The following is a 24,373-nucleotide window of genomic DNA, read 5'->3' on the forward strand; positions in this document are numbered from 1 at the left end:
CTTTCTGCTTCCCCACGGCCACACTGCCCACAGCTCCACATCGCGTCACCCCACTCCCTGGGAAGCCCACATTACTGCTCTTCTACCCCCACAGCACCCTTGGCTCACCCAATACCTCCTCTTCCACAGACCCTCCACCCCACAGCCATGTCCTGCTACGACCTCTGCCGCCCCTGCAGCGGGGGACCCACCCCGCTGGCTAACAGCTGCAACGAGCCCTGTGTCAGGCAGTGCCAGGACTCCCAAGTCGTCATCCAGCCTCCTGCCGTGCTGGTCACCCTGCCGGGACCCATCCTCAGCTCCTTCCCCCAGAACACCGCCGTCGGATCCTCCTCATCAGCTGCTGTGGGCAGCGCCCTCAACGCCCAGGGAGTGGCCATCTCCTCCGGCGGCTTCGGCTTCGGAGGCCTGGGCTGCTACAATGGCTGGAGAGCCCGCTACCCCTGCTAAGGGCCTGCGCCCACACCCCGACACCAATCACCTGCACCCTGCAAGGCACCTCTCGCACGGAGGATGAACTACTGTGTCACTGATGGTACAACAGCTCACCTGCTATGACTCCTCTTTCATGGTGCAAAACAGAGAAGCATGGAACAACCTCAGACTAGGCTGCCTGGGAACCAGTGCGGTAACTTTCTTCTTTCTTTGCACTTGATATTGTGCTCTTTCCACCTGGTGATCACCAAGTGGATCCTTCCTTTTACTGGGTTTTCCTCAATAAAGATCTCATGCATGCCAGCCTCCAATTCCTCCTCCTACTTTCTTGGCTCAATACTCTTCCCACTTCACCCACTACAAAGGCATGGCTTTGGAAACCATCATGCCAGGTGGAAAATGGCCCCAAGACATCCTCTTTCAACCATGTCACCATCAAGAGCACTGGTGGCTAGCAGAAGGCCTTCAGCACATCACGTGGCATCTACACTAGCCCAAAGGAACACATAAAGTACTCTTCCTCACCAGCAAGCACCAGGCTTTTTTGGAACAACTTGCAAAACACGCACCTTGGGTTATTCTCCTCCAGTTTTCAGAAACCTCTCCTCATTACCATTACCTTTAAAGAAAAGTAAAATCAGCAAAACCAACTCATCAGACCCTCCCCATTCATGGGTGCAACCCAACAGCTGGATTGGACTTATGCTCAGCCGTCCTGTTATCCTCAAAAACAAGCACTCTTCACCTCTGAGACAACCTGGAAAACACTCCATCTCTTGACCAGGGACAGTGCAACTAATTAATTTGCCCTTCAGGATGCAAATGCCGCCACAATCACCTCAGGTCTGCAGCCCGTAACACTCATTGCCATTGAGATCTCCCCAAACATAGGCAAACGCTCTTTGGGAACAAAAAACGCCATGCAGGAAAAATAGCCTTGCCCCTTGACATACCACTCAAACACCGTGTTTCACCAGCCTGCCCTTTCTGACAGACCCACTCACCCTCGGCCTCTTGTCACCCTCACAGCTCATCCCAGATCTCACCAACCAAGCCAGCAGACAACCATCTAGTGCCAGCCCCACCTCCATGCTGTGAATGTGCATGAGTTCCCCCTAGAAAAGGGCATTCCAATGCACTGCGCAGTGCCACCGTTTGGGGAGCATGGCAGGAGTCCTGACATTACAGAGCTTGCTAGCCATGCACAGGCGGGAGAGGACAGAGTCCTGCCCTCACAAACAGCCCTCCCCAGCCTACTTGGAAATCTCCAGGGGGGGACCCAAGCAGGAATGACACAAAACAGGCAGCCTCCTTTCTACCAGCTATGGTCTACCAACATCAAGGGGCATCCAGCCAGCCATGCAGCACACCCAGTGGGGAAGACAAGAGCTAAAGGCTGGCTAACCAGCTGCAACGAGCTCAGGGAGGGAACAAATGCAGTGCAATCCGAGAATACCCTAGGATGTTGGAAGGGACCCATAAGGATCACTGAGTCCCACTCATGCCTCCACAAGGCACCCTTTAAAATTTAAGTGATGAACCTGAAGGCATTGACCAAACTTTTACGAAATCCAGCAGCCATACTGCTTCTGCACTGCCTTAGGAAGCCTGTTCAATGCTCACTGCCCTCAGGTGCAGAACCACATTTGAGAAAAGACTTTCAGTTGGACTTGTGAGGCAACAGTTCACTCAACGCTTTCTGTCTTTGCCCATAAATGTGCTAGGCGTTTTCCCCAAAAGCCATATGGAGGAAAACTCTGAAAATCTTTGCAGAAGTCCTTAGAAATTTGGCCTACTAGGATCCATTGCTGAACAAGATGGGTAATCATCTCATGAAAGAAGTGCCATCTTCTCCCATCTGGGATACCCAGAATGCCCAGGCCAGGCTTCCACGGCTGCTTGGAATTGGCAACTCCTCTAACAACAAAGACACAAACCATATTGCACAAGTGCCAAGCCACGATCTCACTGACTCCTCTTCTGTGCTTTGCACACAGAATCTTCCGCATACTCTGACCCAAACGTGCCAAATCCCTCCTGTGCCCTCCAGGACTCTCACTTGGAACGTGCCACCAGTGCCAAATGGACGCGTCCTCAAGGATGCAAAAAGGCAGAGTTGCTGGAAGAACAACACGTAACACATGACGCGCAACACTACGTGATGCAAGAGTAGCATGCAGCACTGAGAGGAGATCCCTAACACTCCACAACTAAGCATGAGGAACTTACCTCCAGCTACACAGGGAGCCCTCCAACATAAGGCTCTGGGCACAGGCCTTCCATTAGCTGCTTTCAGTCCACATCACTCTGCACTTGTCTAACCCACGTTGGCTCAACTTCTGGATGAGCGTGGCATGGGAAACTGTCTCAAATTATACAAGCATACAAATGTGGAACGGGGAATATTGGAAGAGATCGTAACCATTATCCCTTCTGTGGGCCGACTGCCTCCCATCAGGGCCCCATCCAACCCGGCCTTGAATGCCCCAGGGACGAAGAATGCACAAGTTGACTGGGCAGCCTGTGCCAGGGTCTCACCAGCACCCGAGTCAAGAATTTTTCTTCCTTACATCTTAACCAAATTTCTCCTCTTTGCGTTAAAATGTTCTAACAGTATCAAACCGTGTAAAAAGTTGGTTCTCCCCCTGCCTGTAAGCTCCCTTCAAGTACTGGAAGGCCAACTCTATTCTAGGCTGAACGAGCCCAACTCTCGTAGCCTTTCTGCACAGCAGATGCACTCCACGCCTTTGATCTTCTTGGTGGACCTCCACTGGACCCACTCAGCACAGCTCCCTCAGCATTCCTGGGTGAAACTCAGCAGGCCTCACACACCTTGGCACATCCAATTGAACAGACCCACTTCCTACTTTGCCCCATCTTCTCCAGAAATGTCATGAAGTGGCTCGTGGCTGCATCATCCATTAACACAAACACCAATAAAGGACCCCAAAATCTTAACTCCACAAGTTGACCTCCTCTGTCTAAATATACTAAAACCACTACGGACGGCCCAATGCTGAAACGGCAAAAAACAGCCTGTCTCCTTTCTCCAAAACAGTTTTCAAAGCAAAAGGGGAACCAACATCTTGACACAACACACCCAATGCAGAAGACAACGACTAAGCTCAAGGAAAGCAGATTAATTCTAGGGCACGCAGGGAGTGCAGTGCAGTGCAACTAGCAGCGTCTCAAGCCAAACGCACCTGGGAATCACAGAACAGCCCTCGAAGGATGCCAAGAATGGGGCCTGCACCTCACCAAGTGGTCACAAACACGACTGCATGAGTAGCACAGGATGGCATCACTAAGGACACCACATCACTCCTCCAAAGCTGAGGACAAGCCTTCCAACATCTTCCGTGACATGCGCCTTCCTCATCACTCCAGTCACACTCAGAAGTGCTGACAGGGTCAAAGGATCAAATCCACAACACCAGGAAATGGAGTGGAAGTGTTGTGGGGAGACAAGAGCACACCACCTCATGACTTCACAGGGTTTGGCATGCGTTCTGCATAATACTAGCATGCGCAGAGGCTCTCTCCAAGCCCTCGGGCACTCACACAGCAGCATAAAAGCCGGCCCTGAGCCTCGCTCCCTCACACACTTCTCCTGACACCTTCTCCTCTGCACTCCTCTAGGTAAGCATGTGAGCTGCTGCCCTCCTTTGCCCACCCCAATTGGCTTGGCTATCCAAACCTCTTGGCCCCAAGACTCTGCAGCTCTTCTGCCTCCCCAAAAGCCATGCTCCCCACCACCCCAAGCCCCAACCCCAACCAACTTGCTCCCTGGGCCACACCCAGCACAGCTTCTTGTGTCCTCAACAACCTCCATTTGCACAACACCCTCTCTTCCAGGGACCCTCCACTCCACAGCCATGTCCTGCTACGACCTCTGCCACCCCTGCAGCGGGGGACCCACCCCGCTGGCTAACAGCTGCAACGAGCCCTGTGTCAGGCAGTGCCAGGACTCCCAAGTCGTCATCCAGCCCTCCACCGTCGTGGTCACCCTGCCGGGACCCATCCTCAGCTCCTTCCCCCAGAACACCGCCGTCGGATCCTCCTCATCAGCTGCCGTGGGCAGCGCCCTCAGCGCCCAGGGAGTGGCCATCTCCTCCGGCGGCTTCGGCTTCGGAGGCCTGGGCTGCTACAATGGCGGGAGAGCCCGCTACCCCTGCTAAGGGCCTGCGCCCACACCCCGACACCAACCACCTGCACCCTGCAATGCGCCTCACGCACTCAGGAGGCACCACTGTGTCACTGACTGCACGTGGGATAGATCAGCAGCTCTTCAACCATGGCTCTGCATTCATTACAACAAAGAAGCAAGCAGGGAAGGGGACCAGACCACACTGCTTGCAAACTGCGCCTCTGACAAATTCTATATCTTGAACGTTCTTCTCTAGGTCCTTTTCTTTCTCTGCAAGAATGCTGATGGTCATGCTACATGCACTTACGGCCACGGCTTCTTCTCTTGCTGCTCCTTTCCTTTCATGTATTTTCCTCAATAAAGTTCTCTTGCATGCCAGCCTCTGAATTCGCTTCATCCTTTCTTCAGCACTTCACACTTCTCCCACTCCAAAGACACGGCTCAAGGGTCCATTAGGATGGCACCAAAGGGGTCCCATCACCTCCCCTGCCAACAGTGGTACCAACAAGAACTGTTGGGGCATCAACTGGGCTTCCAGCACATCAAACAACATCTATGCTTGACCACACAAAGTCTTGGGCACACCAAGGCCCTTCTGCCCATGCCCTCTGAAACTACCTTTCCATGGCAGCACACCCCAGCAGGATACTCCCACGCTGACAAAAAAAAAAAGCAGTCACAGAATCCTTTACACGTTAGAGAATTGTTAGTGACAACACACTACTACTGCCCTGCTCAAGTACACTCAGCTCCAGCGGTCAGACAGGGAACACAGCCAGACTTTCAGCACCTCAAAGGACAGGGACTACACAAATTACTCTGCGGGGTAACCTGTTCCACCGCTTGCCCCCCTCACCCTGGAAAAAGCTCCCTTTCTCTTCCAAGGAAGGTTCCAATTCAGTGCTGTCCACCTTCCTTTCTTCTGGCAGCAGACAGTAATGCAAAAGGGCTGGCTCTCTTTACATCCTTCCCTAACATCTGCGATTTATACGCAAGGAGAAGATCTACTGAGAACATCCCTGTGTCCCAGCTCAAAACTGCCTGTTCTCTCAGCTTCTCCACGTCGTAAGGAGGCTCCAGGCCCATCAGCACTGAGGAAGCCCTGCACTGGAACTGCTCCACCATATCCATGTCTGTCTTCCTCCTGGGAAACTTAAGCATGAACCACCAGCACTGGACAGAAATGAAAGTACATCCTCCAGTGTGCTAGTGATGCTCTTCCCAAAGGCCTTCTGGAGAATGGGGAACTCTTTTGTCACACGGCTGCAGTGCTGCCTCACCTTCCTCTTGCTCGCCAGCAGTAAAACCTGGTCCTTCTCAGCAAAGCTGGCTGCCACCCTCTCATTTTTCTTGCTCCATGTTACTGCTTCCCATCTGCGGCAGTTCACTTTGCCCCTTCCGCTACTTCAGGACGTCCCTCCACATCCTTTATATAGGTGGACTATACACCGGGGGCATCAGCTGCTCCTTCCCATCTTCTAGCATTTGCAAACTCACTGGGATCACTACCATCACCCAGCTTTTTAATGCAGGTGCCAAACAGTGCTGGCCTTACTACCAGCACTGTAGTAGTCTGGACACAATCACAACACTTCACCGCACTGCTGCATTCAGCCACTTTCTACCCCACCCCAACATCCACTTTGACAGTTTCTCTGGGATTGTGTTGTGGGAGGAAACCGCCAGGCCTTGACTAAAGGCAAGGCAATCAACTGCCACAGCCCCCCATCATCCACCGGGCAGATCACTTCAGTACAGGAGAAACTGAGGTGGCTTTGGAAATCCACTGCTTCCTGCGAGGATTTCCTTCACCTCCTCCCCAGAGACTAACATCAGGTCAACCAGCCTGAAGTTTCTCACGGCTTCCTTCTTCATTTCTTGAATGCAGGAGTGGGATGAGTCTCTTCCATTCTTCAGGAGTCACTCCTACTCACCAGGACCTTACAGGGTCAACTGAAAAGGGCCTTACAAAGACATCAGACACGTCCCTCAGCATCTGTGGGAGAAAGTTGTCAGGTCCTGTACACTTATGCACACCCAGGCACACAACTTCCTCATCATCCCCAGCAACAAGCAGCAGGCATCTGCGGGACAGCCTGCATCAAGTAAATGTGGCTGAGCAGAGGCATGCCTCGCCATCGATCCATCCTATGCTATTCAGATGTCACCGCAAGGACTTACAAGTTGAAGCCCCAGGAAGCATCTTTGCCTCCAGCACCCTTCCAAAATGTCCACATCCTTTTCTGAGCACCTTACACTGAGCACAAAAATAGCACTGCTCCTTGACACTCAACACAGTTATCAACCCGAACACCATGGCTCAACACACTTCCCATTTCTTCAAGTACCACTCACCCTCTGCCTCTCTTCGGTCTCAGGACCTTTTCCACATCCCACTGGGCAGCACAAAGGGAACTCCAGATGGCACTGTGTCACACCAAAGTCCAGGCTTTTGTCTGGATGACCCGTGATAAGGGTGGATAAGGATAAGGACCTTTCTGGCAGTACTCCCAACAACAACAGTCGTGTCAGCACTGACACAGCCCAGCAGGGACAGCATCCTGCTCTGGCTGCCCACCCCAGGCACACAGCAGGCAGCCTCCTTTCTCCGGGTGCACCTCTGCAGGCACCAGGGGCAGCAGCCACCCGTGCAGCGCTGCTAGGGGGAGAGAGAGACAGGCTGCAGACTGCTTTGCCAGGTGGAACAAAGGCAAGGACGAAGAGAAAGCAATTCCAGTGGCATCAAGCCCAAGAGGCACAGAAGATAGAGCAGCCTAACAAGGATGCCAGGAGGTGCGGTACCCACCTCACAACAGAGCCACAATCCACCAGGCACAAGCACCACACGGTGACCTCACTCCTGATACCCACCACTCACACTTGCAGCATGCATAGACTTGAATACCAGTCCCACTTGAACACTGCCGCCAGGGTCAAAGGAAAACAACCACAAGAGAAGGAAATGAGAAGGCAGCATTTTGGGAAGACAAAAACACATCATGTCATCACTGGTCAGGCATTGGCATGCAAGAGCTGCTCACTGCACACAATACTACCATGCGCAGAGGCTCTCTCCAAGCCCTCGGGCACTCACACAGCAGCATAAAAGCCGGCCCTGAGCCTCGTTCCCTCACACACTTCTCCTGACGTGTTCTCTTCTGTGCTCTTCCAGGTGAGCCTACAACCCCGCTGCCCTCCTTTGCCCACCCCACCTGGACAAACTCTTCATACCACGTCTACCCCTAAACTCAGCAGCCCTTCCACCTCCTCTCTGCCACGCTCCCCACAACCCCAAACCATTCCTTCCCACTATGCGGGAAGCCAATGGCACTGATTCCCACCCCCTCAACACCCTCTGCTTACCCAGCACCATCTCTTCCAGAGACCCTCCACCCCACAGCCATGTCCTGCTACGACCTCTGCCGCCCCTGCGGACCCACCCCGCTGGCTAACAGCTGCAACGAGCCCTGTGTCAGGCAGTGCCAGGACTCCCAAGTCGTCATCCAGCCCTCCACCGTCGTGGTCACCCTGCCGGGACCCATCCTCAGCTCCTTCCCCCAGAACACCGCCGTCGGATCCTCCTCATCAGCTGCCGTGGGCAGCGCCCTCAATGCCCAGGGAGTGGCCATCTCCTCCGGCGGCTTCGGCTACGGAGGCCTGGGCTGCTACAATGGCGGGAGAGCCCGCTACCCCTGCTAAGGGCCTGCGCCCACACCCCGACACCAACCACCTGCACCCTGCAATGCGCCTCACGCACTCAGGAGCCACCACTGGATCACTGATGGTACAACATCTAATTGCCATGACTCCTCTTTTCATGGCACAAAACAAGCAAGCAGGGAACAGCGTCAGACATCATGCTATCTGAGAACATGAGTGCAGAAACTTCCTTCTGTCTTGGCATCTTAAATTGTCCTCTTTCCACCTGGTGATCACCAAGTGGATCCTTCCTTTTACTGGGTTTTCCTCAATAAAGATCTCATGCATGCCAGCCTCCGATTCCTCCTACTACTTTCTTGGCCCAATACTCTTCCCACTTCACCCACTACAAAGGCATGGCTCTGGAAACCATCATGCCAGGTCAAAAACGGCCCCAAGACATCCTCTTTCAAACATATCACCATCAAGAGCACTGGTGGCTAGCAGAAGGCCTTCAGCACATCACGTGGCATCAACACTAGCCCAAAGGAAGACATAAAGTACTCTTCCTCACCAGCAAGCACCAGGCTTTTTTGGAACAACTTGCAAAACACACACCTTGGGTTATTCTCCTCCAGTTTTCAGAAACCTCTCCTCATTACCATTACCTTTAAAGAAAAGTAAAATCAGCAAAACCAACTCATCAGACCCTCCCCATTCATGGGTGCAACCCAACAGCTGGATTGGACTTATGCTCAGCCGTCCTGTTATCCTCAAAACCAAGCACTCTTCTCCTCTGTGACAACCTGGAAAACACTCCATCTCTTGACCAGGGACAGTGCAACTAATTAATTTGCCCTTCAGGATGCAAATGCCGCCACAATCACCTCAGGTCTGCAGCACGTGACACTCATTGCCATTGAGATCTCCCCAAAAATACGCAAACGCTCTTTGGGAACAAAAAACGCCGTGCAGGAGAAATAGCCTTGCCCCTCGACACACCACTCAAACACCGTGTTTCACCAGCCTGCCCTTTCTGACAGACCCACTCACCCTCTGCCTCTTGTCACCCTCACAGCTCATCCCACATCTCACCAACCAGCCCAGCAGACAACCATCTAGTGCCAGCCCCACCTCCATGCTGTGAATGTGCATGAGTTCCCCCTAGAAAAGGGCATTCCAATGCAGTGGCCATTGCCAACGTTTGGGGAGCATGGCAGGAGTCCTGACATCACACAGCTTGCTAGCAATGAACCAGGCGTGAGAGGACAGAATCCTGCCCCCACAGACAGCCCTCCCCTGCCTACTTGGAAATCTCCAGGGTGCGACCCAAGCAGGAATGACACAAAACAGGCAGCCTCCTTTCTCCCAGCTACCGCCTTCCAACATCAAGGGGCATCCAGCCAGCCATGCAGCACACCCAGTGGGGAAGACAAGAGCTAAAGGCTGGCTAACCAGCTGCAACGAGCTCAGGGAGGGAACAAATGCAGTGCAATCCGAGAATACCCTAGGATGTTGGAAGGGACCCACAAGGATCACTGAGTCCCACTCATGCCTCCACAATGCACCCTTTAAAATTTAAGTGATGAATCTGAAGGCATTGAACAAACTTTTACGAAATCCAACATCCATAGTGCTTCTGCACTGCCTTAGGAAGCCTGTTCCATGCCCTCTGCCCTCAGGTGCAGAACCACATTTGAAAAAAGACTTTCAGTTGGACTTGTGAGGCAACAGTTCACTCAACGCTTTCTGTCTTTGCCCATAAATGTGCTAGGCGTTTTCCCCAAAAGCCATATGGAGGAAAACTCTGAAAATCTTTGCAGAAGTCCTTAGAAATTTGGCCTACTAGGATCCATTGCTGAACAAGATGGGTAATCATCTCATGAAAGAAGTGCCATCTTCTCCCATCTGGGATACCCAGAATGCCCAGGCCAGGCTTCCACGGCTGCTTGGAATTGGCAACTCCTCTAACAACAAAGACACAAACCATATTGCACAAGTGCCAAGCCATGATCTCACTGACTCCTCTTCTGTGCTTTGCACACAGAATCTTCCGCATACTCTGACCCAAACGTGCCAAATCCCTCCTGTGCCCTCCAGGACTCTCACTTGGAACGTGCCACCAGTGCCAAATGGACGCGTCCTCAAGGATGTAAAAAGGCAGAGTTGCTGGAAGAACAACACGTAACACATGATGCGCAACACTACGTGATGCAAGAGTAGCATGCAGCACAGAGAGGAGATCCCTAACACTCCACAACTAAGCATGAGGAACTTACCTCCAGCTACACAGGGAGCCCTCCAACATAAGGCTCTGGGCACAGGCCTTCCATTAGCTGCTTTCAGTCCACATCACTCTGCACTTGTCTAACCCACGTTGGCTCAACTTCTGGATGAGCGTGGCATGGGAAACTGTCTCAAATTATACAAGCATACAAATGTGGAACGGGGAATATTGGAAGAGATCGTAACCATTATCCCTTCTGTGGGCCGACTGCCTCCCATCAGGGCCCCATCCAACCTGGCCTTGAATGCCCCAGGGACGAAGAATGCACAAGTTGACTGGGCAGCCTGTGCCAGGGTCTCACCAGCACCCGAGTCAAGAATTTTTCTTCCTTACATCTTAACCAAATTTCTCCTCTTTGCGTTAAAATGTTCTAACAGTATCAAACCGTGTAAAAAGTTGGTTCTCCCCCTGCCTGTAAGCTCCCTTCAAGTACTGGAAGGCCAACTCTATTCTAGGCTGAACGAGCCCAACTCTCGTAGCCTTTCTGCACAGCAGATGCACTCCACGCCTTTGATCTTCTTGGTGGACCTCCACTGGACCCACTCAGCACAGCTCCCTCAGCATTCCTGGGTGAAACTCAGCAGGCCTCACACACCTTGGCACATCCAATTGAACAGACCCACTTCCTACTTTGCCCCATCTTCTCCAGAAATGTCATGAAGTGGCTCGTGGCTGCATCATCCATTAACACAAACACCAATAAAGGACCCCAAAATCTTAACTCCACAAGTTGACCTCCTCTGTCTAAATATACTAAAACCACTACGGACGGCCCAATGCTGAAACGGCAAAAAACAGCCTGTCTCCTTTCTCCAAAACAGTTTTCAAAGCAAAAGGGGAACCAACATCTTGACACAACACACCCAATGCAGAAGACAACGACTAAGCTCAAGGAAAGCAGATTAATTCTAGGGCACGCAGGGAGTGCAGTGCAGTGCAACTAGCAGCGTCTCAAGCCAAACGCACCTGGGAATCACAGAACAGCCCTCGAAGGATGCCAAGAATGGGGCCTGCACCTCACCAAGTGGCCACAAACACGACTGCATGAGTAGCACAGGATGGCATCACTAAGGACACCACATCACTCCTCCAAAGCTGAGCACAAGCCTTCCCACATCTTCCATGAGATGCGCCTTCCTCATCACTCCAGTCACACTCAGAAGTGCTGACAGGGTCAAAGGATCAAATCCACAACACCAGGAAATGGAGTGCAAGTGTTGTGGGGAGACAAGAGCACACCACCTCATGACTTCACAGGGTTTGGCATGCGTTCTGCATAATACTAGCATGCGCAGAGGCTCTCTCCAAGCCCTCAGGCACTCACACAGCAGCATAAAAGCCGGCCCTGAGCCTCGCTCCTTCACACACTTCTCCTGACACCTTCTCCTCTGCACTCCTCTAGGTAAGCATGTGAGCTGCTGCCCTCCTTTGCCCACCCCACCTGGCTTGGCTATCCACAACCCCCTGGACCCAAGACTCTGCAGCCCTTCTGCCTCCCCAGGAACCATGCTCCCCACAACCCCAAGCCCCAACCCCAACCAACTTGCTCCCTGGGCCACACCCAGCACAGCTTCTTGTGTCCTCAACAACCTCCATTTGCCCAACACCCTCTCTTCCAGGGACCATCCACCCCACAACCATGTCCTGCTACGACCTCTGCCGCCCCTGTGGACCCACCCCGCTGGCTAACAGCTGCAACGAGCCCTGTGTCAGGCAGTGCCAGGACTCCCAAGTCGTCATCCAGCCCTCCACCGTCGTGGTCACCCTGCCGGGACCCATCCTCAGCTCCTTCCCCCAGAACACCGCCGTCGGATCCTCCTCATCAGCTGCCGTGGGCAGCGCCCTCAGCGCCCAGGGAGTGGCCATCTCCTCCGGCGGCTTCGGCTTCGGAGGCCTGGGCTGCTACAATGGCTGGAGAGCCCGCTACCCCTGCTAAGGGCCTGCGCCCACACCCTGACACCAACCACCTGCACCCTGCAATGCGCCTCACGCACTGAGCTCACATCTCTGTGTCACTGATGGCACATGGGCTCACCTGCCATGACTCCTCTTTTCATGGCACAATAAAAAGAAGCATGGAATAACTTCAGACCAGGCTGCCTGGAAACATGACTGCTTAAACTTTCTTCTTTCCTTGCACTTGAATTTCTGCTCTTTCCACTTGGCGATCACCAAGTCGATCCTTCCTTTCAGCGTGTTTTCCACAGTAAATTACTCATACGTGACAGCCTCAGATTCCTCCTCTTCATTCCTTTGCATGATGCCATTTCCACTTCCTCCGCTACAAAGACGTGGCTCTAGAAACCATCATGTCTGCTACAAAAGGGCCCCAAAACCTCCTCTTGCAACCGTGTCGCCAACAAAGAGCTTTGATAGCCAGCAGGTGGCCTTCATCACATAAAAACTTATCAACACCTACACAAATAAACTCTTGGGTACACTGAGGCTCTTCTGCCATGCTCTCTCATACAACATCTCTGGGCTAGCACACACTTGACTCCTTTTTTTTCCCTGGCAAGATTCTCTCATGTTTACAACAAACACTGTCACAGAATCATTTCTCTTATCGGTGTTTTCTTTACCTCTTATAGTACAGCAGTCCTAGTCAAGCCCAGTCAGGAATAGCAGGCTGTCCATAATCACTTCCAGTCCCCACACTCAGGCTCTTAATGAAGACTCTGCACTTCAATCTGTTCACTTCCTAGCTTTGGCCTATACAGCTATGAACTCACCACATCAGGACTCTGTGTCCCTCACCTCAGACCACCAGACCCTGCAGTCATCCACTTTTAAGGACAGCACAGTGCAAACTCACCTGAGCTGATTGTTGGCAGTTTGCTTACGAGCATGTCATGGGAGGAAGCCTCAAAGCCTTCCCTAAAGGCAAACTCACCAAATGTCACTGCACCGCCTCACGATTGAAGCCGGTCACTTCCGTGTTGAAGAAACTCAGCAGGGGTTGTATATCCGGGCTCTCCACTCCCACCATTTCTTTGTCAGTCTGTGTTTGGCAGCACTTCCTGGGAGGATTTCCTTCACCTCCTTCCCACTGACTAATGTCAAGCCAACCAGCCTGCGCATCCTCACACCTTCTCTCCTCATTACCGTCATCTTTCTTAGACAGTTGATATCAGTATGGCCAACACATCAGACCCTACCCATTCACGAGTACAACCAAACTTTGGTCCTTGGACGTATGCAAAGCCTTCCTGTTTGCCTCAAACCAAAGCACTCTTTCTCTCTATGATAATCTAGAAAACAATCTCTTGACCAGGGGCAGGACAACCAATTAATTTAGCCTTCGGATGCAAATGTCATCACAACCTCCTGAGGTCTGCAGCCCAGGACAGACTGCGCACATTGAGCTCCCCGAGAAAACAGCCAAATCCTCTTTCTGAACAACAAACCCAGGGCAGGAAAACAGCCTCGCTCCTTGACGCTCAACCCAAGCACCCTGTTTCACCAGTCTGCCCTTTCTGATAGACCCACTCACCCTCTGCCTCTCCTCACCCTCACAGCTCATCCCAGATCTCACCAACCAGCCCAGCAGACAACCATCTAGCAGAGCGTACGTACCAAAATCCATTACGGGAATGTGTGAGCCCCAGAAGATGGCATTTCAGTGCAGTGGCCAGGGCCACCATTTGGGGAGCATGGCAGGAGTCTTGACCTCACAGAGCTTGCTAGCCCAGCACCAGGCGTGAGAGGACAGAGTCCTGCCCTCACAAACAGCCCTCCCCAGCCTATTGGGACAGCTCCAAGGAGGGCCCCAAGTAGGTATGGCACAAAACAGGCCGCCTCCTTTCTCCCAGCAAAAGCCTTCCAACATCAAGGGGCATCCAGCCAGCCATGCAGCACACCCAGTGGGGAAGACAAGAGCTAAAGGCTGGCTAACCAGCTGCAACGAGCTCAGGGAGGGAACAAATGCAGTGCAATCCGAGAATACCCTAGGATGTTGGAAGGGACCCACAAGGATCACTGACTCCAACTCATGCCTCCACACCGCGCTCCTTAAAACTTGAATGGTAGATCTGAAGGCATTCTCCAGTGTTTCTTGAAATCCGGCAGACATAGTGTTCCTGCACTGCCTTAGGAAGCCTGTTCCATGCCCACTGTTCTCTGGTGCAGAACCTTTCCGTAACCCCCTACTTGACCCTCCCCTGACACAGCTTCCCACATGCTGTTCCCACTGATCATATTCCTGTCACCAGACATCAGAGCTGACCTTCCTCTTACATTTGACGTGCTATAGGACACTGTGAGCCTCAGTCTCCACTTTACAGAACAAGCCAGGGAACCTGAGTTCCTCCAGACCTTACACCATCTTTGTAGCCCTCCTGCGGAAACTACTCCATAGTTTCACATCCTTTTTGTGTTGTGGAAGTCAAAATTAAACACAAGGTTTGAGGTGAGGACTGAGCAGCACAAAGCGGAGTGGGACAATCCCTTCCCTGTTTCAATTACAGTGCAGGGCTCGATGCACCCCAGGCTACAGTCAGCCCTGCTGGCTGCCAGGGCACACTGCTGACTCAGATTCATCTTGCCATCAAACAGAACCTCAAGACCTCTTTCTGTGAAGCTGGTTTTAACTCTCTCCTACCCAAATCCTCAAATGTCCAGGGCATTCTGGAATCAGATGCAGAATCCAGCACATCCTCTTCTTCAACTTCAGGCCATTGGTGATGGCCCAGACTGCTGGTCTCCAAGGAGCTCTCTCCAAGGCCTCCCTATTCCTGAAAGAGTCAACTGCTCCTCCCTAGTTATTGCAGTGCACAAACTTCTCACTTTGTGCGCAGCTGAGCCAGCGTCCAGACCATTTAGTACAACATGGAACAGAACAAACTCAAAAATGGAGTTCTGGGGAATCCCACAGCCAACTGGCCACCCGCCTGATGTAACCACATTTGTAAAAAGCCTTGGAATTGGACTTTGGGGCCAATAACTCACTCAACACACTATGTCTTTGTCTAGATATGTGCTGGGCATTATCACCAGAAGAATATGGAGTCAAACAGCATGAAAATATACATATAAATACAGAGAGACATTATACCCATTAGGTTTACTTCTTGAACTAAATGGTTGATGTTCTCATAAAAGAATGTGCCATCATCTCCAAAGCAGGATGCCTAGAATGCTCAGACCAGGCTTCCACAGCTGTTTGGAACGGGCAACTCCTCTAACAACAAAGACACCAACCACACTGCACAAGTGCCAAGCCATGACCTCACTGTCAACACTGCTCCTTTCCTGTGCTTTGGCCACTACTTCCGCGTGCCGTGGCACGAAGGTGCAACATCGCTCCTTTGGCTTCCAGTGCACTCACTTGAAAGGTGATGCCAGTGCAAAATGTACATGACCTCAAGAAAAGGACGCAAAAAGGCTAGAGCTTCTGGAAAAACAACTCATACCACATGTGGCACAATTACAGGGGATGTAAGACCAGTTTGCATCCCAGAGAAGAGATTCTTAACACTCTGCTTAGGGGTGAGCATGACGAGCTTGCCTCCAAATACACTTGGTGCCCTCCATCACAAGGCTCTTGTCCCAGGCCTTCAGCCAGCTGCTCTCAGTCCACCTCGCTCTCCACTTGTCTAACCTATGCTGATTCCGCTTCTAAAAGAGCACAGCATGGGAGACCAGCTTAAATCAGGCAAATACAGAATCACACAACGGTGCAGGTTAGAAGAGAATTTAACCACCATCCCCTCTGTGGATGGATGGCCCCGCATGATCATGCTGACCAGGGCCTGGACCAAGCAGGCCTGCTGTGCCACTGAAGACGAAGAATCCACAAGCTGAATGAGCAGCCTGCGCCAGACCCTTACACGGCCTGAGTCAAGAATTTCTTCCTTACATCTTAACCAAATTTATCCTCCTTACGTTAAAATGTCCTATCGCAATCAGACCGTGTAAAAAGTTGCTTCCCTTCCTGCCTTTAAGCTCCCTTCAAGTACTGGAAGGACACACTGAGGTCTCCATGAGCCAACTCTTCTCCAGGATGAGCAAGCCCAACTCCATCAGCCTTCCTTCACAGCAGATGCGCTCCAGCCTTTCGATCTCCTTTGTGGCCCTTCTCTAGACCCACCCCGCACAGCTCCCTCAGCACTCCTGGGTGACACCCAGCAGGCCTCACACACTCAGGCACACCCAGTTGAACAGCCCCTCTTTCTACTATGTTCCATCTTCCTCAGAAACTCAAGTACTGCTCACCTCAGCAGCAAGCCACAAAGCACTCACCTCAGCTGAACGAGGGCATGCCTTGCGCTCCTCAGCTGTGCCCTTCACCTCATGGCCTGCAGGGGCTCATGACTGCAGGCCCGTGCAGCATGGATGACTCTAATTTCTCTATCGAATCTCCACATCCACCTTGTAACTGTCAAAGCCTATGCAGAGAAATAATAGCTTCAGCCACTGACACTCAACTCACCAATGATCCCACAAGCTCTGCTTCAGCCTTCCAGACCATCCCACTCCTCTTCAGATCAGGGCTTGCTACCTCTGAACCCGGACTGAGAGGACTGTGTCCAGCTCACACAGACAGCGCTCCTCAGCCTCAATCAGCTGCAATCCCCACGGATAGACCTAAGCTGAAACTACACAAGAGATGCAGGAACCCCATTCCCAAACAAAGCCTTAAAAGCACAAAGGCAACCAAGATGTCAATGCAGCACAGCCAATGGGAAACGGAAGGGCAAAGCACATGGAAAGGAAATAGGGATATAGGCTGACAGCAAGAAAATGTTATGCAAGGGATAGGGTCTCATGCCAAACGCACACAGGAAGCCCAGAGCAGCCTTCCCAGGATGCCAGGAAATGGGGTCCCCACAACACAACACAGTCATGAGTGCCTGACCTCATCCCATGTTCTACACCTCTCCCATGCTTCAGATGTATCTTCCAACCAACCCCATGAGACACGCTTTCTGTATAAATCCACCAAAACACTCACTCTCACTAAAAACTGCCAACAGGGTCATAGGATCAAATCCACCACACAGGGAAATGAAAAGGGAGAGTAGTGAGAAGGCAAACATGCTCCTGCTCATGACAGACCAGCCACTGGCATGCAACAGTAGTTCAGTGCACAATGCTGCCATGCGCAGAGGCTCTCTCCAAGCCCTCAGGCACTCACACAGCAGCATAAAAGCCAGTCCTGTGCCTCGTTCCCTCACACCCTTCTCCTGACACCTTCTCTCCTGTGCTCTTTCAGGTGAGCTGCACCCCAAGCTGCCCTTCTTTGGCCACCTCACCTGGCTTTGCTCTCCATTCCCCTCTGCCCCCAGACTCTGCAGCTTTTCCACCTCTTCTCTGCCATGCTCCCCACAACCCCAAATCATGCCTACTCGCTGCTTGGGAAACCAACGGCTTTGCTCCCCTCATCCCCCAACACCCTCTGCTTACACAACACCCTCTCTTCCAGGGACCATCCACCCCTCAGCCATGTCCTGCTACGACCTCTGCCGCCCCTGCAGCGGGGGACCCACCCCGCTGGCTAACAGCTGCAACGAGCCCTGTGTCAGGCAGTGCCAGGACTCCCAAGTCGTCATCCAGCCTCCTGCCGTGCTGGTCACCCTGCCGGGACCCATCCTCAGCTCCTTCCCCCAGAACACCGCCGTCGGATCCTCCTCATCAGCTGCCGTGGGCAGCGCCCTCAACGCCCAGGGAGTGGCCATCTCCTCCGGCGGCTTTGGCTTCGGAGGCCTGGGCTGCTACAATGGCTGGAGAGCCCGCTACCCCTGCTAAGGGCCTGCGCCCACACCCCGACACCAACCACCTGCACCCTGCAACGAGCCTCACGCACTCAGGAGGCACCACTGTGTCACTGATGGTACAGCAGCTCATTTGCCATGACTCCTCTTTTCATGGCACAAAAAAAGCAAGCAGGGAACAGCGTCAGACATCATGCTGTCTGAGAACATGAGTGCAGAAACTTCCTTCTGTCTTTGCTTCTTAAATTGTCCTCTTTCCACCTGGTGATCACCAAGTGGATCCTTCCTTTTAGTGTGTTTTGCTCAATAAAGTTCTCATGCATGCTGGCATCACATCCCTTCTCTTCATTCCTTTGCTTAATGCTCTTCCCACATCACTCACTGCAACGGTATGTCTCTGGAAATGAACGTGTTGGGTACAAAACGGCCCCAGGACCTCCTCTCGTTTCCATGTCTCTTAGAAGAGCATCGGTGGCTTGCAGACGGCATTCTTCTCATCACATATTATCTGCACCTGTACAAAGAATGGTAAATGGTACTATTGCTCTGCTTGAGTCCAGGCAGGAATAGAAGGCTGTCCACAGTCAGCTCCAGTCCCGTCACCCAGGCTTTTAATGATGATACTGAACACCATTGGCCTCACTTCCCGCTCTTGCCCGAAACAACTATGAACTCACCACATCAGGACTCTGTTGTACTCACCTCAGAACACCAGATCCCTGCGTTCAGCCACTTTATAGACCACCTCAGCATCCATTTACCTGCACAGATCACTGAGAGGATGCCTATGAGCACACCATGGGAGAAAACATGAAAGCCTTTTGTAAAGGCAAAGTCACCAAATGTCACTGCACCCCCCTATGTGCAAAGCCAGTCACTTCAAAGTAGAAAAACGCAGGGTGGTTTGCCCTTTCGTGCTCCCTATTTCCACCACTTCTTAGCCAGTCTGACTTAATCCCGTGACAGTTACCCACACTGAGCACTCCCCATCATGTTCTTCTTCCTCTTGCATATAGCAACACATTCCGGGATTTCCTCTTCACTTCCCCAGCAGCACAGGCCACTGTAACAGATATCTGTTTTGCCACTCTTCCTTCTTCCATCTCCTTCAAGATAGCAGAGGGGTGAGCTATGTCCGGAACATCAGAAGCCCCTCCCAGGCACTGGGACCTTTCTAAAACAAATGATGTCACCCTTGCAAGGACATCTCATGCCTCCCTCAGCATCCATGGGTGTGGTAGTGAGGGTCTGGCGCCCGGAAGATATCGCGTTGTACGGGAAGACAGGGTCCCCCTCCCGATAGCCAATAGCGTTCAGTGCCCAGGTTATATAAGGCTGTTTCTCCCGCCAATAAACGCCATTTGCCGTCCACCACATTGGTGTCAGCGAGCCGATGGACCGAGCGACCTGGGATTGGTCGCCGTGCCGTTCCCGAACCAGGTCGCCACGCCTACGATAGGCAACAAGTGGTGCCGAAACCCGGGATTGTCGCCTGGACAGGTGAACGGCGGCCGGAGCGGCAGGAGCAGCCCGGCGGGGAGGACGCTCCCGGACCAACAAGGAGGATGGAAGTCCTTGTGAAGGTCGTATTGCAGTTAGATAAGCAGTGGGGTATCGATTGTAAGCCCAAAGATTTTATTCTCGCTATTGCGAGGCTTTTGCGAATTGGGGTCATTGACCAGCCGGTGGATATTCTCCACCCCGAAGTGTGGGATAAATGCACTAAAGTGTTAACTGAGGAGACGATGTCCTCGGGCTGTGGGAGAAGCCTAGAGTCGTGGGGGAGAGTCGCGCGGGCCCTGCGCAGGGCCATGCGGGAGCGGGAGAGCTGGAGGGCGGCAGAGAGCCGTTTGTTGGCCACCCCGGGACTGGGAGTCGGGGCGGCCACGCGGACTTTGCACCCCTCTGACGATGACATGTCCTCTCAATCGAACCCCGACCCGCCCACGGAGGGACAGAAAAGTGCTAAATCCTTCTGGGGTGGGTTAATCGAGGAGGCCAGGGCTGCCGCGGAGAAATCGGAGCCCGAGGAAATTTGGGCTCGACCGCCCCCCTATGCGCCCGAAGATGGCGCCGAGCCAGGAGAGGGAGGGCAGGGGGAGGACACCCTTGGCGGGAACATCGAGGAGGTGTTAGATGAAGGCGGTGGGAGCGACCGGGAAGGTGAGGGGAGCATGAGTGAAGGGTGGAAAGCCAATCAGAGCGGCCGTCTGAAGAAATGCCACTGTGGGGCGAACATCCCGCTGGGCAGAGGGCGGGACGAACCAAGAGGGAGGGAGCGGCCTGCCCGCAAGGGAGGCGGGCGGGGCCGGAGCCTAACAAAAAGGTACGAGAAACCGGAAGTGGGCGCTCAGTCGGGCTCTGACTCCGGATCAGACACTGGCTGCGACGAGTGGTTCGCTATTGACTTAAACTCGGAGGAGGAGGGAATGAATACGAACAGAGTTAAGAGCCGAAATAGTCCCATCCAAATTAAAGAGAAAACGTGAGGGGGAGAAATCCCTCTTACAGACTGGATAAAAATAAAGATTGCATGTGCTGACTGGGCCCCATCGGCCACACTAGTGTTCCCAGTCCGGGTGATGGATGAGGGACAGAGGGTCCACTCGCCGATAAACCCTAGGGATATACAAGCAATTGTTAAGGCAGTTGCAGATAAAGGGCTTAACTCAGCTATGGTCTCCACCCTTATAGATGGTGTTTTTGGGGGAGATGATATGCTCCCATTTGACATAAAACAAACCTGTAGACTAATTTTTGATGGAGCAGGGATGATTGTTTTTAAACAAGAATGGGAAGATAACTGTGCAAGACAACTAGCTCAAGTAACTGGGGCGGATCACCCACTACATGGTTCCAGCCTGCAACGGCTGATGGGTACAGACCCAACAATGATTACCTCCCAAGCACAGGCCCTGGGCCTCCAGGCCCATGAAGTTATGACAACTACTTGTGTGGCCAGGGATGCTATTTGCACAGCCTCTAAAGTTATTGTTAAGCCATTGCCATGGTCCACCATAAGACAAAATGGAAGTGAGAGCTTTACACAATTTGTAAATTGCCTCCAGGCAGTAGTTGACTCCTCGACCCTGCCTGCGGAAGCGAAAGGCCCGGTTGCCACCAAGGCGGCCCACAAGAGCGTGCCGGCCACAGGCAGCGTGACCAGCCCGGCACGGTGGTGCTGCACAAGATCCACCGCTACTGGAAATCCATGGAGCTGCTGATCTGCAAGCTGCCCTTCCAGCGCCTGGTGTGCGAGATCACACAGGACTTCAAGACCGACCTGCGCTTCCAGAGCCCAGCTGTAGGTGAGCGAGGCCTACCTGGTGGGGCTCTTCGAGGACATCCAGCTCACCTGGCGCATCCATGGGGAGTGCACCTGAGGCCACAGCCAATCCCCCTTTTTCTTCCGATTAACATCATGTTGGTAGAGCACCAACAACTGTTATAAGAATGTTCTTGTTCAGAGCACCTTATGTTTTCTATTCGAGTTTTCTATTGAAGATTGTTCTATTTGAGTTTTCTATTGAAGATTGTTATATATTGTTATATTTTACCTAATTTAATTGTGCATAGGGAGGGGGGATATGTGGTAGTGAGGGTCTGGCGCCCGGAAGATATCGCGTTGTACGGGAAGACAGGGTCCCCCTCCCGATAGCCAATAGTGTTCAGTGCCCAGGTTATATAAGGCTGTTTCTCCCGCCAATAAACGCCATTTGCCGTCCACCACATTGGTGTTAGCGAGCCGATGGACCAAGCGACCTGGGATTGGTCGCCGTGCCGTTCCCGAACCAGGTCGCCACGCCTACGATAGGCAACACATGGGTAGAACCAGGCGGACCTCACAGCCTTGGCCACGTCCTCCCTACTTCACTTCATCTTCTTCAGCAACACACACTAATCTCCTCAGCTGCAAGCCGCACAGCACTCACCTCAGCTGAATGGGGGCATGAGAAATGGTTTAGTGGCTCGTGCTAGCAATGGTGCTGGGAGGACAGTTGGACTAGATGGTCTTGTAGGTCCTTTTCAATCTTGGGATTCTATGATTCTATGCTTCTATGCCCTGCAACCTTCAGCCATGGCCTTGACCACATGGCCTGGAGCGGCTCACGGCTGCATCCCCGTGTAGCATGTATGCTTCCAATTTCCCCATGGAATCTCCAAATCCTCATGGAAACCATCAAAGGCCATGCCTTTGAGAAATGGCCTCAGCCAACTGACATTCCACTCACCAATGATCCCTTAGTGTCTGCTTCAGCCTCCCACGCCAACACCCTTCCATTCACCTCGGGGCTTGCTACCTCTCAGCCAGGCCTGAGAGGACAGTGTCCTGCCCTCACAAACAGCCCTCCTCTGCCTAAAGAAGCTACAATCCCCACAGAGAGCCCGAAGCTGAAACTACACAAAACACGCAGGAAACCACTTCCCAAATAAAACCTTGATAGCAAAAAGGGAACCAAGGTGTCAGTGAAGCAGACCCAATGGGAAAGAGAAGGGCAAAGCACATGGGAAAAGAAATGGGACGAAAGCAAGCAGGGAGTAAATGCAACACAGGCAATAGAGTCTCCTGCCAGACACATTGGAAGCCCAGAGCAGCCTGCCTAGGATGCTGCAGAATGGGATCCTCACCACACAACGCAGACACAAACCACCCAACATCAATGATACGCCGTGACCTTACTCCTGAGACCACAACTCTTCCACGCCTTAGATGCATTTTCCAGCCACCATCATGAGACACACCTCCCAAATAAATCCAACACAATATTCATTTTCCCTTAAAAGTTGCCGACAAGGTCAAAGGATCAAATCCACAACAAAAGGTAATGAAAAGGGAGAGCTGTGGAAGGCAAACACACCCCACCTCATGACTGGCCAGGCTGTGGCACGCAAGAGCTGCTCACTGCACAATGCCGCCATGCGCAGAGGCTCTCTCCAAGCCCTCGGGCACTCACACAGCAGCATAAAAGCCAGCCCTGAGCCTCGCTCCCTCACACACTTCTCCTGACACCTTCTCCTCTGCACTCCTCTAGGTAAGCATGAGAGCTGCTGCCCTCCTTTGCCCACCCCACCTGGCTTGGCTATCCAAACCCCTTGGCCCCAAGACTCTGCAGCTCTTCTGCCTCCCCAGAAACCATGCTCTCCACCACCCCAAGCCCCAACCCCAACCAACTTGCTCCCTGGGCCACACCCAGCACGGCTTCTTGGGTCCTCAACAACCTCCATTTGCACAACACCCTCTCTTCCAGGGACCCTCCACCCCACAGCCATGTCCTGCTACGACCTCTGCCGCCCCTGCAGCGGGGGACCCACCCCGCTGGCTAACAGCTGCAACGAGCCCTGTGTCAGGCAGTGCCAGGACTCCCAAGTCGTCATCCAGCCTCCTGCCGTGCTGGTCACCCTGCCGGGACCCATCCTCAGCTCCTTCCCCCAGAACACCGCCGTCGGATCCTCCTCATCAGCTGCCGTGGGCAGCGCCCTCAGCGCCCAGGGAGTGGCCATCTCCTCCGGCGGCTTCGGCTTCGGAGGCCTGGGCTGCTACAATGGCGGGAGAGCCCGCTACCCCTGCTAAGGGCCTGCGCCCACACCCCGACACCAACCACCTGCACCCTGCAATGCGCCTCACGCACTCAGGAGGCACCACTGTGTCACTGACTGCACGTGGGATAGATCAGCAGCTCTTCAACCATGGCTCTGCATTCATTACAACAAAGAAGCAAGCAGGGAAGGGGACCAGACCACACTGCTTGCAAACTGCGCCTCTGACAAATTCTATATCTTGAACGTTCTTCTCTAGGTCCTTTTCTTTCTCTGCAAGAATGCTGATGGTCATGCTACATGCACTTACGGCCACGGCTTCTTCTCTTGCTGCTCCTTTCCTTTCATGTATTTTCCTCAATAAAGTTCTCTTGCATGCCAGCCTCTGAATTCGCTTCATCCTTTCTTCAGCACTTCACACTTCTCCCACTCCAAAGACACGGCTCAAGGGTCCATTAGGATGGCACCAAAGGGGTCCCATCACCTCCCCTGCCAACAGTGGTACCAACAAGAACTGTTGGGGCATCAACTGGGCTTCCAGCACATCAAACAACATCTATGCTTGACCACACAAAGTCTTGGGCACACCAAGGCCCTTCTGCCCATGCCTTCTGA

The 24,373-nt window shown here is 52.9% G+C and overlaps 3 protein-coding genes across 6 annotated transcripts; all 3 read left to right on the forward strand.

Annotated features, from left to right (window-relative positions):
- Window positions 1-147: 147 nt before the first annotated feature.
- LOC149918786 (feather keratin 1-like) lies at window positions 148-450 on the forward strand. The gene has a single exon (XM_090138377.1). It carries the CDS (start codon window positions 148-150, stop codon window positions 448-450), a length of 303 nt encoding a protein of 100 aa, XP_089994503.1.
- A 3,860-nt stretch (window positions 451-4,310) lies between these two features.
- On the forward strand, window positions 4,311-8,281 carry LOC149918787 (feather keratin 1-like). Its single transcript, XM_090138156.1, has 2 exons — window positions 4,311-4,595; window positions 8,201-8,281. Exons 1-2 carry the CDS (start codon window positions 4,311-4,313, stop codon window positions 8,279-8,281), a joined length of 366 nt encoding a protein of 121 aa, XP_089994282.1.
- Window positions 8,282-11,915: 3,634 nt separating this feature from the next.
- LOC149918788 (feather keratin 1-like) lies at window positions 11,916-23,792 on the forward strand. Of its 4 annotated transcripts, none has more exons than XM_090138157.1 (2): window positions 11,916-12,418; window positions 18,178-18,254. In XM_090138157.1, exons 1-2 carry the CDS (start codon window positions 12,148-12,150, stop codon window positions 18,252-18,254), a joined length of 348 nt encoding a protein of 115 aa, XP_089994283.1. In that variant the 5' UTR covers window positions 11,916-12,147. The 4 variants fall into 4 exon arrangements, with proteins under 4 accessions (XP_089994283.1, XP_089994285.1, XP_089994286.1 ...); XM_090138159.1 differs by having other exon boundaries at window positions 11,916-12,398; window positions 18,191-18,254; XM_090138160.1 differs by having other exon boundaries at window positions 12,128-12,409.
- Window positions 23,793-24,373: the final 581 nt, after the last annotated feature.

This window comes from Phasianus colchicus, chromosome 3 (assembly GCF_987193195.1).
Source record: "Phasianus colchicus chromosome 3, bPhaCol1.hap1.1, whole genome shotgun sequence".
Classification (NCBI taxonomy): domain Eukaryota; kingdom Metazoa; phylum Chordata; class Aves; order Galliformes; family Phasianidae; genus Phasianus; species Phasianus colchicus.